The sequence below is a fragment of the Pteronotus mesoamericanus genome, unplaced genomic scaffold (assembly GCF_021234165.1).
Source record: "Pteronotus mesoamericanus isolate MK-2021 breed Mesoamerican mustached bat unplaced genomic scaffold, CSHL_Meso_final contig_347, whole genome shotgun sequence".
In the NCBI taxonomy this organism is placed as follows: domain Eukaryota; kingdom Metazoa; phylum Chordata; class Mammalia; order Chiroptera; family Mormoopidae; genus Pteronotus; species Pteronotus mesoamericanus.
The window spans coordinates 16,972,512-16,990,193 of NW_026555137.1; the positions used below are offsets into that span (position 1 = coordinate 16,972,512).

General features: G+C 55.6%; 1 protein-coding gene across 2 annotated transcripts in view; it reads right to left on the reverse strand.

Annotated features, from left to right (window-relative positions):
* Nucleotides 1–3,477: 3,477 nt before the first annotated feature.
* The window catches only part of CUNH1orf198 (chromosome unknown C1orf198 homolog), a 28,660-nt gene continuing 14,455 nt past the window's right edge, over nt 3,478–17,682 (reverse strand). The window contains exons 3-4 of one of the 2 annotated variants that reach the window (XM_054576732.1): nt 7,402–7,911; nt 3,478–6,133 (exon numbers count right to left, since the gene is read on the reverse strand). In XM_054576732.1, coding sequence (XP_054432707.1) covers nt 6,077–6,133; nt 7,402–7,911 — 567 coding nt within the window. In that variant the 3' untranslated portion in view covers nt 3,478–6,076. Of the gene's footprint in view, nt 6,134–7,401; nt 7,951–17,682 lie in introns of both variants that reach the window. The other variant, XM_054576731.1, reaches the window with a different exon arrangement.

Genomic DNA, 17,682 nt, shown 5'->3' on the forward strand with positions numbered 1-17,682 from the left:
GATTAATACATAATAATACAAGAATAAACTGTTTCCCATACTCACAGCGGTACACCCTATTTTTGCCCCACCCGGCATTGCCTCCCATTTTCCAGTTTTTGTAAGAAGAGGGTAAGTGTACTCCCAATTCCTCTGCCGTGGCCAGAAGCAGAAATCTTGTTCACTTTTAACAATTTTCAACTGTAAATTGGTTCGCACGGTCCTACGTTTCATCTGTGTCCTCCACCACAATGGAAGCCGCACGAGGGTAGCAACTACGTGGACTGCACACGACCCAACCCCAGGGCCTAGGGCCAGGCTGCACCGTAGTAAGAACTACGGAGAAAAACACGTCACTGTGATCCTGAGGCCACGTGTTGGCACGAATCAATCGACAGAGACAAACCGCGGGGTGGGGGACGAGACGGAGCGCGCGGCCCCGCGCGCACTGCTGGGGCCCGCGTGCTGCGGGGGCCCCATGTGGGTCTCATTTCGTCTGCACTGTCCCCGTGCCACATGCTTCCCACTTGGACCTGGGCGTTTTCACAAAAAAAAAAAAAAAAAAAAAAAAAAAGACTGACAGTGAATGCTTCCAAATGCTGGTACTGTGTTAAAGCAGTAGACTGTTTCCACACGTTTCTCTAATATGGTTAGAAAACTTTAAATAACTCTGAAAGATCTTCACATAGATCATGGCGTATGGGTTTGTTGCATGACAGACTCTTAGGTGGGGTGAACTTCGGGTTGCTCTGGCAGAGACACTGGCCAGTTGAAACCGCCTCCTCTGCCCCACCTCCAACAGCTGGTATGATTTCATCTACACAAATTACAACCAGAGACGAGCCATTAAAGATCGACCTGACGATGTTGGCCAACGGCCACCTCCATCCTCACACCCCGGAGAAACCGATGAGTCTCCTGTCGAGATGCGAGAGGTCAGTAGCAGACCTGTCAGGAGAAGTGCCGCCTTTCTTTGCAAAGAGGCACCCACGGGCACAGCAACACCATTGGTCCATCCAAATCTCTGTTCCATTTATTTCCTGCCACCCTTGTCCCCACTTCTGCACCCTCCTTGGACGCAAGCATTCCATTGTTGAGTCTCTCCTGTGTTATGAGCATGTTTTTAATTTATGCAAATAGTATATTGTTCTGTGTTCCATTTTGTTTGCTGCTTTTATTCACTAAGGGATATTATTTGTTCAGAGCCACCCATGTTGCCACGTGTACATCTAATTTGCTGCTTTTGGGTGCCACCTAATAACCCCGGGTGAGGGCGTCCTGTTTTATCTAACAACCTTCCAAATGACAGGCGTCAGCTCGCCCCCAATTCTCAGACAGCACTGCAACAAACAGCCCCGTACACACGCCCGTAAGTGCCTGTGTAAGAATTCCTTCAAGACTTACACCCTGGAGGGGAACTGTGGGGTTGCAGGGAGTATGGCAAAATATTGCCACATTACTCTCGACACAGTGCCTGTGCAGTTCCATCCCGGGGTTTCTGAGCCTCTGCTGCGGGGCCTGAGCTGTGCCCTGCAGGGCGTTGGGCAGCATCCCGGGCCCCGCCCCCTGGTGGCCAGCAGCTGCGCTCCTCCCCATCAATGCATTGACACACGTGTTCCGACAAATCACGTGCTCCGGGGTGGGGGCAAAATCGCCCCCGGGTGAGAGCCACGGCCCTGTCTCACTTCTGGCAGTCCAACGCTCTCTTTTTCTCCCATAAGCAATTACTTGAAGCACCTTTCCACATGCTGCAGTTTTTAAGGGTTTTCTCTAACGTTAACGCTCTGCCGAGGTTGCTGGCCTCCTGTTGTCTTGCAGGAGTGGCCTGTGTATTGCCAACGCTTGTCCTTCATTGCAGTGGACATAGCAACTGTCTCCTCCGATCCTTGCAGCTATTTAGCACTATCCACGATTACTTCACCGACAAAAATCCTTCTTTCCATGTATGCGATGCAGTGTGTTGCTTTATGGTCTGGACTTTTGAACTTCTATGGAAGAAGTCCTTCCTTGCCCTTGGTCACGAGACAGGCCCCTCTACGAGCTTTCAACTTTTACCTTAATTTGGTCTTCACTCTATAGGGAGCTGGCCGCGTGTGTGGTGTTGGACTGGACCCCACACTTCTCTGTCCCTACAGCGAACCCTGCTCGTCTGCGGTGCCACTTGGGTTCTGAACTAAGTTCCCACGCGTGTGAGTGTGAACCCGAGCTCTCTGCCCTGTTTTGCCGATGGGATCGTCCACGCCTGCGGCAATGCCCCCACGCCGTGCTCCTCTGGCTCCGTAATGTGTTTCCATAACGAAGAGAGAGCCAGACCCCGGACCCTTCAGCGAAGGATTGGTCTCCATCTACAATCTGATGTAAATTTGTCCGGTTTCTCAAAATAGCCAACTGCAATTTTTGTTGGCGCTGCACTAACTTTATAAACTGGTTTGGGGGAAAATGATGTTTTTAGAATATTGTCACCCCACCCAGGATTAGCGCACCTTCTTCTAGGCCTTCAATTTCATTTGTATAGTTTTCTTTAAAGAAGTCTTCATATACTTGTTGAAGTCGAGTCCTGGACACTTTATATTTCTGGTTGCCATTAGGAGTTGGTTTTTATTTACATGTCTAGCTGGAATTGCTGCTCTTGATTTTTAAGTTGATCTTATATCCAGAACTGCCTGAGTTTGGGGGGAGTTTACAATCACTGATTCCTCCTAGGGGCCCCCATCTTGGTATCAACGCCACCTGGAAGACTGATGAGTTCATTAGATTGCACGCGAGCACAGAATCAGACCAACACAACTGCCGGAAAAGCACTATAAATACCCAACCCCGCAACAGAGTGCAATCTCGCCCCCAGATTCCATATCTTCCCTCCCAGCTGCAAAGTGCTAAACACGCCCAGGCCTATTTTGTCTTTATGTGGATGGCTCCCTCTTGCAAAGAAACACTTTAAAAAAAATCTACTAGTACTACATGCTGAGTTACCGTAAAATTTGCCAAACCAGTAGGCTCAGGAGCTACTGTGCCTCCCCCCACCCCAATCACAGGCAGACGTATTAACACAACACACGGCCCACCCGCTTCCCCACAGCCGCTGTGCAGCAGTAAGTCAGCAGGTATGATCGCCTGCCTGCCCAGAAATCTTTGCTCCCGAGCCGGCAAGACCCGCCGTCCACCTGAGCCACCGTTCTCCCCACGGGTGTCAGTTTTAAAAGTGCATTCACCTGCACATCAAGGAAACATAGACCGACCGGCCAGGCTTCATGTTGTGTTTCTTCCAAGGACGATCCGCTCGACCGGACTCAGTGTGGAGGCTTCCAGGAGACCACCTGCCCTTCCTGGTCAGTCAGCGTGTCACCGCAGCCCACCGCTTCCGCTGGGGACCGGTGCACCCCCACACTGCTTCCCACTACCCTTCAGGGGGCGCTGGGTCCGGACTGTGCAGAGGGGCCCCCTGGAGAGGTTTCACGCAGGTTTAACAGTAAGAATCCGTTTCTTCTCCTCGGTGTTCACCCCGGCCCCGGCAGAGGCCCAAACAGACACGTCTAGAATATTTTCAATGGCTTTATTAAAGGTTATTAATATAAAATACAACCAAGTTACAAGTAGCCAGTAAGAATTTTCATTGTTGAAAATGTGTATCAAAGAAAGAGAGGCGCAAAGAAAGGGAGGCCGCTCTGACAGCCACGTGGGGGCTGCGACCCCCGCTGTTCCCAAAGTGGGTGGCGCTCCCAGGCCCAGGGGGGCCGGGGCGGACCCCCAGGGCAAAGGGCTGAGACTGGTGTCTGACTTCTTGGGAGAGATTTTGCAAAATACAGCCACCCAAGGCAAGACGCTGACTCTCTGAGCTGAATCCCAGGCGCAGAGGGTAGGGGTGCGGGAAATCCGAAAACATACAGGCTGCAGCTGAAAAGTGTATTTTTAAAATGATAAATAGAAACTTCTGGTTTTAGAAGCTCCATCCTGATACACGGGGGAGAAAGGTGGTGGACAGAGGAGCTTAATTTTCCCTTATTTGGATTCACTGACCATAGATTCCCAGGGGACGGCAAAGGAACCATCTTTGTATACAGGCTGCCATGGTTACGAGGACAGGCAGGCCCGGCCGGGTGCAGACCACGAGCCAGCACCCTGCAGGCCTCCGCTTCCCCCTCTCACATTCCTTTACTTCGGAAAGCGGAGCAAAGCAACACGACTTTAGGTCCCCTCTAGGATTTCCGAGCTTGAAGGGGTTATTGGGCTTGATGGGAAAGTGGGAAAGAAATTAGAATCGTCTCCCAGAAGAACAGACAGATCGCTTCGGGCTAATCGTCTGAGGACACAGGTCTTTCTTCTCTGCTCTCAACACCAGGGGACACAAACCCATGTCTGCACATCTCCTGGTTTTGAAGGACCCTTCTTTCAAGCCCGGGTTCTAAGGCAGCTCCCGGCCCTCACTGGGGCAGGGGGTAAGCCAGGCTCGAGGCTCTGCCGCTGGCCCAGGGGGGCCGGCCCCCCGTGTGCTGTTCCAGGTGGGCTTTCTAGGCTCCCTTCCCTCACCACCATGCTAGAAACCTATTTTCCTTTCTATAGTTCAACTCTACTTAAACCGCACGGAAAAAAACAAAACAACAAAAAAAACCCCGCATTTGCCACAATAGACAGTCACCAAAGGAGGAAGGTCAAATCCAGTACCCGAAGGAGCCAAATGAGGTTTAGGAACGTTAAGCAATTGGCAGGAACCAAACCAAACATTGGCTAAGCCACGGCTTTGGCAGAAACTTTCCTGGAAAAAATTAAAATGTTGCCATGTGCTTCACCTTGGAGCCAGCTAAAATATTCTGAAAATCATTTCAGATTTGTCCTGTTAAACAGAGGCATTTTTTTTTTTAAAGATACACTTTGATATTGAGACCAGGCGCACGCTGGCAGGACTCGCTGGGATTAAGGCTTCAGGTGAGGAGAACACAGTGAGGGGTGCTGTGGGGACCACACTGGGGCGTGTCCTGCAGGTTCACGCAGCCCGGGGCCATGGTCAGGGCACAGGCTTCCCAGGGTGAGGCCCCCAGTCCTCCCTCCCCAGGAGGTGCTGTTGCTATGACCACAAAGGTCTCCAGGGGGCACTGCTGGGTCCGTGCAGACGCTGGACAACTCCACTTCCACTGGCGGCCAGGGTTGGGGGAGGGTCCACGGCGACACAGCTTGACCAGTCCTTGGGAGGAAGGAGCCCCGGCCGGTCTCACACGGGAAGGTCTAACACAACTAATCAGGAGAGCCCTGTCCTCCGGCGACACCTGCCATCAGCCCTTCCTCCTGAAGGCGCCCGGGACAGGGACACCCAGAGGCCACAGAAGTAGCAAAGAACTTCTAAAGTGGTAGCCCTACCACCGCTAAATCTAGATACAAAATAATGAAAAGTTAATACAAAACTTTTAAACATGCAACTCTTAAACAAGGATGGATAGTCTGAGTAAGCATCAGGGCCGCTCAAAGACGCCCTCTGCCACGTGTCATGTCTGTTTCCTGGAAGTGACACACAGGGCGGAGGGTGGCACAAGATTCAAGAAACAGGGCTTCTGCGCGGAAGCCCTGGGCATCTGGAGGCGGAGGCGGGGGCGGGGGGGCGCGTGGGGAGCAAACCTTTCCACGGCCACAGCCAGCATGCTGACGGCACCGTGGCTGAGGATGTCACCAGCAATCCCCTGCCAAAGGTAGCCCCACCCATTCAAAAAAGGGAGGGGATAAAGGAGCAGGGGCGGAAGTAGCTTTTATGACATCAGAGAGAGCCCTTCTCCGGGGGACGGGTGGACTGGGTGCAGCCGGAACAGAAGTTGTATTTGCAAGATTTACTGAACTCCCGAAACGGTCTTTAAAAATTCCAAGTGTAAAACTTGTTATCAAAGCATTGAAAATAGCGTATCTCTCTGGTCTTACCAAAAAGGGGAAAGTGTGGAAATCTGGGCAAGGCAATTTTTACCAGTTTCCAAAAGATTAAGAAAATTGGGCACTGCAACCAGAAAGGACCCAGGAAACGCTGTCCTTTGCATCCTCCTCCGCCACACCGCTCCAGAAAACATTTGGGGGTTCTTGGGTTTTTATGGGGTTTTGGTTTTTTTTGGTCTAACACATTTTACCAGTTGTCCAGAAAATCAAACCCCGTCTTCAAGATGACATTGCTTGAGCTGACCTGCGGAGAGACAAAAACACCAAAGTCAGGCAGGAGGGTTTTTTTAGTTTTGCGTAATCTAAAAACAGCAATTCATTTAAAATGACCCAAATGAAGCGGTCCGTTCCCTGACCTCAATTTGCCTCCGTGCTTGGAACCAGAAAATTAAATAAAATTCAATGCAAGCTACACTCTCTTGGGACCCAACACTGGCCTTCTCTGTCCCCAGACATGTCTGTGAGCAGCTTCTAGGCCAACTACAAAGGCAAGGAGAAACATGTGTCTCTGGAAGACAGGCATGTTTAAGTTTACTCATCACGGAATAAGAGAACATGTTACAAATGCAGTCTTTCTAACATAATACACACACACTCTCGCAAAACTTGCCAAGTTGAGGGAATAAAAAAAATGGGGAGAGGATGGAAAGCTTCTTTCGGATTATGTGGAAGGTTCTGGAGTGTCTTCCCCAACCCAGGGACACTTTTAAGGTCAAGGATCTCCCCCATGAAGGACGTGGTTAAGCGCGGGCTGTCTCGGGCGGCCGCGGTATTCAGACATGTCCCCACAGGCTCCCGCCAGCCCTGTGACTGGGGGGCCCCTTTCTTCCGGTCCAGCACAGCAGGTGTCCCCGGGTGGCCTGCAGCCTTCCTAGGCAAGGATGCGTTCACAGCCTGCCCGCTGCGCTGCTGGCAAACGCAGTGTCCGCAAGCAGCAATGAGCCACGCAGCTTCCCTGGCAGCCCGGCGGAAGCCCTGTTTTGCTGCATCCGAGCCGTGTCTTCGGGGGATGCTGACCAGTCGTCTGCTCAGAGAGATGTGGGAACACCTGGAACCCCATTCAGGAAACACCCAGAGGATGACCAGAGCCCAAAAACAAAACACCCTCCAGTGAAAACTGGGCAAGGGACGATGGACATCTCATCAAAGAAGATACACAAATGGTCAGTGAGCAACATGAAAAGATAGTCAACATCACGAGTCATCAGAGACATGCAAATCGAACCCACAATGAGATAGCTCGCACGAGGATGGCTATTGTCCAAAAACAAAAAAAGAGCAAGCGTTGGTGAGGATGTGGAGAACTAGACCTCTTGCTCGCAGGAATGCCGAACAGTGTAACCGCTGTGGCATTACCACCTGGCCTGTCAATTCCTCTTCTGGGGACATACCACACACACTGAAAGCAGGGACTCGAACAGCTATTTGCACATCCCTGTTCATAGCAACACGATTCACAACAGCCAAGAGCCGGTAACACCCACGTCCTTCCGGGAGGAAGGGGCCACCCACCTGCGCAGGTGCGGGTTCCGAGAACAGATCCTCTTCCATGTCCTCCCCACCGCCCGGGCCGGCCACGGGGGAGGGCAGCTTGCGCACGGGCTCGGAGGGGGTGACCTCCTCCACGGTGCTGGCACAGGCCTGGGGGGGCTGGGGCCCTTCACGCCCGACGCTGGCGTTGGGAAGGACACGCGGCTCCGGGCGGGGCTGGCTGGGCCTCTCCACCTTGGCCTCCTTGTCCTTCGGGGCAGGGTCTTGCCTGTAACAGGCCGGCAGGACCTTTTCACCTTTCTCTATGGACTTGATCTGGCTGGGGGTCAGCGACTGGAACTCGGCCTCGGGCCCCTCCCCGCGGGACCGCTCTGCATTGATCTTCCAGAAGGACGCTTCCTCTTCCTTCCGGGCGGGACCCAGAGCATCCAGGCTGCAGGACTTGCTGCCCTGGGGAGGCCGGAGGGCCTGCGAGCCCTGAGCAGCTTTGGACGGTGGCCTAGGCTCGCTGGTGGGGCCGCCGCTCGGCTCCTGGATGGATAAGGAGGAGATGCTGAACTCCATCTGACTCTGCGCCAGGCACCGGGAGGAGAGAGCAGAAAGCAACCTTTAGAACCAACCGAACAGGTGGCCTGCTCACAGCGCCCACCCCCGCCACTGGCAGCAGTAACGCCGCTTTGTTGTCCATTTTCTGGAATCTTCTTGCTCTGATGCCAAGGCCCTGCCACAGCCCACACTACAAACCGCTCAGAGGCCCCAGCTCCTACTGCTTATTAGGGCCTCTCTGCTGGGCGCCCAGAGCACCCACCCGCCTCCTCAGGAGTGATTCCAGGGCCCTCCAGGGGTGGCGCTGCTGTGGGCGACTGCCATCCAGGGGAGCGTCACGAGGGAGTATACGCAGCCCAACGTAATACAACACTGGGCCAGGGTCAAAGCCCAGCCCCCGCCCCAGCCTCTTCCCTCCGGGACCTACAGCAGCAAACAAGAGTGAAAGAAACCAGCGGAGCCAGACCCTGCCTTCCTGAGCTACAGCAACAAAGTCAAGGGCAGGCCTGAGCGCGGCTGCAGACCCAACCTCCCCCTCTTGCCCCTCACACCTGCTATGAACTGAACAGTGTCCCTCTAATCCACACATCGATGCCCTAACCCCCAAAGAGATGGTGTCAGGAGGTGGGGCCTGTGGGAGCGGGCAGATTAGGTTTAGATGAGGCCAGGAGGGTGGGGCCCCTAAGAAAAGGCTTGAGAGAGACGATCTTTCTCTCCACTGTGGGAGGGCACAGCAAGAAGGCCGCCGCCTGCAAACCCGGAAGAGAGCCCTCACCGGGACCCAACCACACGGGCACCCCGATCTCGGCCTTCAGCCTCCAGAGCTGCGAGAAATAAACGCCTGCGGTTTAAGCTGCCTCATCTGTGGCACTCGTCAGAGCAGCCCGAGCCAACCAGGGTGGTGGCCCGTCACTCCAGAGGTTGCCTCCCGAGACGGTCCCACTCGGCCGGCTCCCCTGGGCTCCCCCTGTGCCTGGTCCTGTGAGCCAGGACACCGCTCCCCACCCGTGACTGCAGACCCCCAAGGGCAGGCAGGGCCTAGCACGAGGCACGGCCCACACCCCACCTCTGAGAGCCCCAGAAATGGTTTCCGCAATCCAATGCTGCTAACCATAGCGATCTCCAAAAATGATAGCGCTGAGCTGTTCTGACCAACAGGTCATTACACGGAAACCTAAACCCTCTTTAGATCCGAACTCGCCAGAGGACGCGCGATCGGCCGTCTCGGTCCCTCCTGAAATCAACCTTGATAATTCCGCGCTTCTCACCACGCGCCCCCCCCCGCCTCGTCTGTATTCTTTTTTCATAAAAGTAATCACACTACAATAGAGAAAGTGTGGGAATTAGAAAAAAGGGAAAAATTGATAGCCCTTACCTCTCCCCGTAATCACTACTCCTTGTCGGATTTTTGTGTAATCTTCTGTTGTCATTGTTGTTTTAAATTTTTTTGTGTGCAATCTTTCTCATGTACATATTTTATGAGGCTGCGGTTCTGTTATGCCTCTAATTTAGGGTATTGTTTTCTTACTTAACATAAGCATCATCCATGCTGCCACATAATTTTAGTGGGGGCAGGATGTTTCAAAGAGCAACCATCCCACCATCTACCCAACTACTTCCTTATTACCGGCAGTTGCCTTCTAATCTGCTGCTATAATTAAGGTTGCCACGAACATCTTCATGCACAGAGCTCTGCCTCATTTGGAGTTCATCTCTTCAGACAGGCTTCCAGAAGTAAAATATCAAAATACAAGAGGGTTTTGTTTTAATGGTTAACATGCAAACTACTGTATTCGTTTTCCAGCACTTGCCCCCATTCTTAATGCCACCAGCTCCTTATCAGAATAACATCATCGGCCACTGCTCCCTCGTCACCACCAAGTATAATTTAAAACTGTTAACTTAGATACGAAACATGGTCCTTTATTACTTTAATGCATATTCCTTCATTTGATAGATGGTTGACTCAGGTCTCTCAGTTTGTACAAACGGCTCTGTTCCAGGCCCCTCCCCAGCGGGTGCGGGCACGGGCACGTTCAAGAAAAGGATGAAAACATCGCTTTTTCTGCAGAAGCTGCTGGCCCTGAACCCGGAGAGCCACACATACCCTCAGTCTGAGATTTCCAAAAGCCCAGACTCTGATGGACAGAGGTCAAGCCCAGAAGACGAGACGAGGCCCCAAAGAACTCAAGTTCAAATCACAAGCACAGGCTGCCTTAAAGCTCGGGGTTATAAGAAATCAAAGACACCAGAGCCCTGGCTCAGCGAGGTGCTGTGGTTCAGAACAAGCGCTGATCACCGAAAGCGTCCAGTGCAGCGAGCGCTCTTTGTTGGCGGTCGTTTTTGTTTTCCAAATTTTCTTTCTACAAATGAGAAAACGACAGTTTGGAGCAAGTCCGTTAGGAGTCGTGCAGCTGAGGTTTCAACCTGGATCAAGCGAGTCCCCAGCATGAAGCTGTGCCGGGCACCACAGCACCGATCAAAAGCCCAGGACCAGCAGGAACGTCGTCCACAGAAACGCCAGACAGCCTTGTACCTTGCAGGATTTCTACACGAGCATGTCAAGGATCGGACTTGATTCTTAAAGGTCTGTTTCTGAGAAGACCATGGGCAGTCGGCACACTTCCAAATTCCACAACAGAATAGATGCTGTTGAGCACAGAGATGATGGCTTCTTTAAATAAGCAAATTAAAAATAGCTCGGAAGTGGAGACCAAGACTCGAGAACAGAGCCGGCTCTGATCTGGAAATTGTAGTGTAAGACGGCTCTTAGAAGCGGGCCCTTCGTCAAGCCCCAGGCTTTTTTGGGGTCAGGAATTTCTCCGGTGGGGGTGGATCTCTGCCGAGGAGCCTCTGGGAAGCGAGGCGGGACATCTGTCTACGAGGAGGGCAGTGACGGGCCCAGCCAGGGGCGCTGGGGGCACAGGGGGTCACAGCGCTTCCGAGGCTGCCCCGGGCGTGCTGAAAGGGCGCTGGAGCAGCACTTGGCTGGATGTGACATCCTCCAGCAGGACGACAGAGGCTGTTCCCATGGCTCCTTGGACAACGGGAGGGCATGTCATGACTCCTCAAAGGAGGGTGTCCCTTGGTTAAAAGAGAGGGCTGTGCTGACAGAACTGCCTACCTGGCTTCGAGGCTTTAGGGTGAAAACGAGGAAAACAAGAATCTGCAGCAGAAAACCATCCCAGCATATCTGCTCCTAAGTCGTTGCCCTGAGCGTATGTTGTTTTTTACTTTTGTAAATAACATTACAATCTCCTGCCCTGGCTGGTGTGACTCAGTGGATTAAGCGCCAGCCTGTGAACCAAAAGCCACTGGTTCGATTCCCAGTCAGGGCACATGCCTGGGTTGTGGGCCAGGTCCCTGATTGGGGGTGTGCGAGAGGCAACCAATCAATGTATCTGTTGCACATTGATGTGTCTCTCCCTCTTCCTCCCTCCTTTCCCATCTTTCTAAAAAGTAAAATAAATAAAATCTTTAAAAAAATAAAAAAGACTACAACCTCCCTTAAAAAACAGTCCTGCTGGATCAACTGCACTGGAGCTCAGTCTCTGCCCCACTGCTCACTCCACATAAAAAGGTTTTTGTTATTTGTATGTCAAGCACACAGCATGAAGCACACAGCATGAAGCACACAACCGCTGGGAAGGGGCCGGCAGGAAGGGGGAGAAGGAGCCTAGGGTCTGTTTTCCTGTCTCCTCCCCATCTTCCCCGGCCCCGGAATCCCAGCACAAGCGGACTGGAGCAGGTCTGGGGGAGCGGCCCACCCACCCCGGGACCGCGGCCCCAGACTTCACTCTGTAAAGGTGTCTATGCACAGCAACACAGCAAAGCAGGAGGTGCTGCCAAACGCCTCCGCAACCACGTGCAGTCACACCTGCAGGTCGTAGGGAAGGGGCACCTGTTCCTTGGACAGCCTTTGCCATTTCATTTCCAAAAACCGATTTTAGAGAGAGGGTGGGAGAGAGAGAAATCGATTTGCCATTTCATTTATTTTTATGCTGAGTCTTGCATGTGTCCTGACCAGGGATTGAACCTGCAACCTTGGCTTTCCGGGACGACGCTCTAACCAACTGCGCTACCCAGCCAGGGCAGCCTTTGCTGTTTCAAAGGAGGCTTGATTGCTTCTCACTTCGGTGACTCAGCCCCACCAGGACTTCCCTCTCTGTTGGCCACTCACTCGCCCTCCTGTCCCAGACCAGGGCTTGTCCTGGGCGGCCTCTGCAAGCCGAGCTTTCTCCCTGGAGATGTCCCCAGCTCCTGCGGGGCCCCAGGACACCCAAGCAAGATGTCCAGGCACCGCTCACTCGCCTGTCCCCTTCCTTCCCTCTAACCCACCCCTCGCTCAGTGAATGGCAAACCCACCGCCAGCTCCCCGACCTGAACTTCGACTTTCTTCTTTAGTAAAAAGGGAATAATAGTCATTCTCACTTCATGGGACTGTCATGAAGATCAAATGAGTGGGCGCCCCTCGGGGCTTAGGGTAGGGCCTGGCACATAGCAAAGGCTCAGCAAACGCACGCTACTTGGCGCTCCTGGTTCTTCGTGGTCTGAGGTCAGCAAAACTCCGCCTCCACGCCCCCCAGTTACGAGGGCTCCTTGCGCACCTTCTCTGGTCACCAGGGCAAGGCACGTGGTCCCTGTTGCCCACAGCTGGGACGGGAAGGCGGGCATCTGTGCCCGAATAGCAAAGCTGGGTCCAGGGCTACCCGGAGGCCCCCGGAGTCTGAGTGTGTGGGGCTGCCGGGGACTGTGACCTCCTCACCTTCTACCTGCCTTTGAAGGCCCCGCCCTATGGCAGGTTCTGATAGACGGGGCCCCTCTGACACAGGGACAAATCAGCGAACAGAAGAGGGACATCTCTGCCTCAAGGTGGTGACCAGCTGGTGGAGAAAGAGCTCTTGGGAATGGAGGTAATGCCAGCCCTGTCCCAGAGCACAGAGCCGCTCGGAGCCGGGGCCCCGGCAGGACACAGACAGGTAGGCGGACTGCCGCCTCCGTGCCGGGCACAGGCGGGGGTTGGGTGGGGGGTTCAGGTGGCCTTAGGTCCTTGAGACAGGAGAGAGGAGCAGTACATAGGAAGCCCTCTCCCCCGCAGCGGCCCCACCGCCGGCTGAAAAGGTCGGCGAGGGTGTGCCGGGGAGTCAGCCCCGCCGCCCAGTCGCCCCCTGTGGGGAACTGGGTCTCAGCTGGCCCCTCCATTCTAAAAACAGCAAGACCGCAGCTGAGCTCCATATCTATTTTTACGTCCCGCTCACTGGAGAGGAATGTGTAAAATGCCAGTAAAGGGGGAGCCCACGCCGCCAAAACTGACGGTTTGGCTCGGCCGCCTCTGGCAGATCTAACTCAGGGAACAAAGGCCGCAGAATCACTGTCAGAGAGACACCAGTTTTCTGGAGTAAATCCTAATAAATTCACAAACCATCTAACATCTACTCTCTCCATGGAAGGGAGAGGACAGAGGAGGGGGAAAATACGAAAAACCTTTAGAATCCCAAAATCAACAGAAGTGACACCTTGACAGGGAAGAAGAGAGCGCAACCCGGCCACTGGAGACTCGGGGCGTCCGACCGCCGGGGGCCATCCGGGGGGACACCCGCCCTAACCCCAAGCACCTGTCCCAGGCCAGGGGCTGAATGACACACTCCGGCATTTCACCTGGGAGTGCAGGGGCCTAGAGAGCTGGCAGGCAAGGGGTGAACCCGGCGCGGCCCCCAGGGCCCATCCACTGGGCCCCACAGCCACGTGAGCCCCCCAAACCCAACAGAGACCCAAGAGGCGGTGGCGTGAAGGAGCCCCGGTTCTGTGGTTATGCGGTTAAGGGACAAATGACAGTCTCTGCCCTCCAGGAGCTTGTCACCTAATGTCCTGTTTCCATCCACCCCAGCCCTTCCCAAAGGCGGTGTGGAAGAGGGGAAGCCCCCGATGCTGCCACACAGGGTTCTGTGCATGGTCGCGGGCTCCGAAACCTGCTCCCCTTTCTGCCTCGGTTCCCTCGTCCGTAAAACGGGTCGTTGTGAGGATTAAACGAGCAAAAGCCTCAGAGGCGCTCAGCACAGACAGGCACGAGGTGAGCCACGCGGCCGCTGCCATGGCTGCCAGACCCACAGGAACCAGGCTTGCGCCAGGTCCAGAGGGCAGGGTGGACCGAGGCCTCGGGGTCACAAAAGGCCTGGCCCCAAGGCAGGAGAGAACGGAGCCCGGGGGACGGCCACCGAGGGCCAGGGACTGTGGGGGACGGGCGGGGCCCTGACTGCTGAGCAGGGATGGGCATCTCGCTGAAGAGGGTCGTGGACCCCAAGTGCAGAGCTGCGACGGGGGGACAGTGTGGCCCCAGGCGATGACAGCGCCTCAGAAAGGTCCGGCTGGCAGTCGGCGGCGACAGCAGAGCAGAGCTCGGAACCGAGGAGACGCTCTGCGCGCGGGACATCCCCGTCCCCCCGTGGGCAGGAGACCCGGGCGCCAGACCCTGCTTGTCCATCAGCCTGCCGGTCCCCGGCTTCTTGGAACCCGGGCCCCTGACCCACCGCAGGACAGCGGCACCGGTCCCGGCAGTGAGAGAATTCGCGTGCCTGCAGATCCCTGGTGCTCCCGCGCTCCCGCCTCCTCCCGAGAAGGGGCTGCAAGGCCTCCCCACTCGGGGATGGTCTGCACTGGCCCTCAGAGGGCTCCGGGGGCCACAGGAACCGAGGAACTGAAGCCCGTGTAGCCTCCTCACTTCCCCAAATCGGCAGCTGACCGTCAGGTAAAGGGCAGGGGGAGACAGAAAAGTCCAGACGCCCTGCGGGAGGACAGCACCGCGGGGCAGGGTGGGGGTCCTCTGCAGGCCTCCGCCTCCTTGAAACTCCAGCCCAGGGCGACGGGCAATGCCAGGAATGCTCTCGCTCCCTGCCTCCCCTCTCTGGGGCATTCCAAGGGCTGGGGTTTTTCCTCTTGAAATGTCAGTAGCATGAGAGAGGAATTCAGCATGGGGTCCCAGGGGCACCCTACCCCCAGCGCGCCTGCCAAGCTGACGGATGAGTGGGTGGGAAGAGGCCGACCGCGACCCCCCCACCCCCGCCGCCCCGGCCCCCGGCCCCTGCTGGGACAGGCAGCGCTCCCTCTGAGCCTCCCTTCCATGACGAAGAGGTCAGAGCAACAGGGGCACCGGCTGGGTCGCCAGGGAGGGAGGAGGGGCCCAGGCAGGGAGGACGGGCTGGAAGACGGAGAGGGATTCCAAGACATGGGTGTTAGGTCTGTGTGCCTGCCTGGCCAGCAAGGGCTCTCCTACAAGAGCTGTGCTTCACTGGGCAGCGACCCCGGTCCCCAGCACAGCACCAGCTCCCACTCCGTGGGTGGAACCACGACGGGCTGGCCTAAAGGAAGGAGCCCACACAGAGGTGCAGCTGTTGGGCAAGAAAACTCCAAGCCGCTGGGGTTCTCAGCTCTGCCCCCCGACGGCTGACCTTGGGACAGGCTCCCCCTGGCCCGTTCTCTGGCTCTCAGGGGTCGGGAGTCAGAGCTGAGGAAGAGCTGGACACCGCTGACGCGCGCTGAGTCTGCTGGACTGAAGAGGTGGAGGACGGCGTGAGGTTGCCCCGCCCTACGTGGCCAGGAGTACGTGTTCAGTGAATGGGGAAAATGGCTGAAGGGATGATGGTGAGTCCAGAGCTTTTCTCCTGCGTGAGTTCTGCCTCCAATCAAGCCCTCCTCTCCCTGGGCTGCTGCTGGAGGGTTTACTCCTCTCAGCCTTAAGCACAACAGCTGACACAGTGATGTACAATAAATGTCCGCTGAATTTTTAAACCAATGGGTGATGTCATAGAGGCAGGGAGTAGAAGGGTGGTTGCCAGGGCCTGGGGGAGGGGCCTCGGGAGTTAGGGTTCGATGGGACAGCGTTTTAGTGTGGGAAGGGGAGGGAATTCTGCAGCCGGACGGCGGGGTCGGCGGCACAACGTCGCGAATGTACCGACGACCCCAGAGCTGTGCCCTGAAAGACGGCCAAGATGGTACAGCTTATGTTCAGAGTATCTCACCCCAATTGGAAATGGAAATTTAAAAAAGAGACCAGTGCACGATGGGTAAACAATGGAAGGAAACAAGCCGACGTCACAGCTGCCAGGCTACAGAATCACAGACAACAAACCGCCAGAGTCTCGGCAACCCTCCCCCAAGAGCTGTGATCTGTTCCCCACACCGTGAATCCAGGCGGGCCTGTCCCCCGACGGGACCAGCAAAACAAAGTGGAGGTGACACGGTGCGGGAGGCCTAACGATCTCTTCCTCCGCCACACACGTGGCCCAGCTGACAGCCAGGCCAACGGGACACGGAAGCGAGGCTTTCTCAGCTCCCCTCAGGCTGTCATATGACACATGAGCCATGCAGAGGCGGCGAGCAGCGGCCTGCCCAGACGGCTGACCCCCCGGATCACAAAGCCGGGGGCAGTCTGTTGTGTCAACAGATAACTGACGGGGTGAGGAATCTGCTGAGGGAGGGCAAGTCGCAGGCCCCGAGTCGCCCACCCTGCACCTGGAGTTCAGGCCCCCTGCCCTGGATAAGGCCACCTCCCGCCTGCAGCTCTCCAAAGGGGATCTGATCCGTCTGGAAGTCCTAAGGCAGAGAGTGACACAGTCCAGGACTCAGGGGACAGACGGGGCGCTCCAAGCCTGAGGCTGGGAGGGGTGAGCGGAGGACTTGGTAGAACTTGATGTTGACTCATGAGAACAGATGTAGGGACAAGCGCCTCCCCGCTCTGGAATGCTGCCCACAAGGTACTAACGCTAAACAATACAAATCGGACCTCAAGAGGGCACCCCGAAAGGCAAGGCCACACAGTGAGCCCCACATCTGTGAAATAAGCTGCTTCTCGTTGAAAGCGAACAGGAAATGGAATGGAGAACTCCGACCGACAAAGGCTGTGCTTTCTGCTACAGGACACAGGCGAACATGGGTGGCATGCTAACTGGATTTTATCGAGCTTTCTCAGTGCGCCAGGTTCCCAAGGGACCCGCTGGTGTCTGTGGACAATGACCGCAGCACAAGCATGATCCGCACTGGCCCGTATTAGCATCCTGCTCTCCAGGCCTTGTGCCGGCGCCTGTCCCCAACACCGGCCCCGGAGCTGAGCCCCGGGTCAGCAGCTGCCCTGGGCCCCGCCCCGTCCTTGTCCGGAAATGTCACCTGCGCAGATTAACTAATAACACACAACTTGGGCCGTCCCACGAATAGCTCATTCGGGAACATTTAACAAGGTAAATTCTTGAGAGAGCACACACTCTTCCGGGGCACACAACGGACTTAGGCCCTAGGACATCCTCAGCGCGTATTTTGACTTCTCTGTTCTCCCGTCGCCGCGGCAGCCTCAGACCAGGGCCCGCCCAGGCCGGGAACATCGGAACATCGGTGTTGCCTCGCAGGCCTCCGCACGCAGGTTGTCACTCCCGCGGCCCGGCGCCTGTTTGCCCATTGCCCACCCCCCCCATCTCATCTACAGGACTTGTGCGCCTCCGTTACCTGTTCGGGGAGCCCATGTACATTCAAGGAATTGAGGACCGTGGCTGAATGCCAACGTGATCTCCTACAGCTTCCTTTACACGGCACCAGACAAGGTTTTACCGTTGGATTTAGGAGATGTGGTCATTCCAGGCTGCTCCCGGATGACCTTCTGTGCTCCCTGCCACCCTGCCCTCAGCGGCCCCTTCATGCCCAGATCCCTAGGGGGACTGCAGCTTCCGGCCACCACTGCCCCTAGCCTGCTCTCTGCACTGGCCCAGGGTT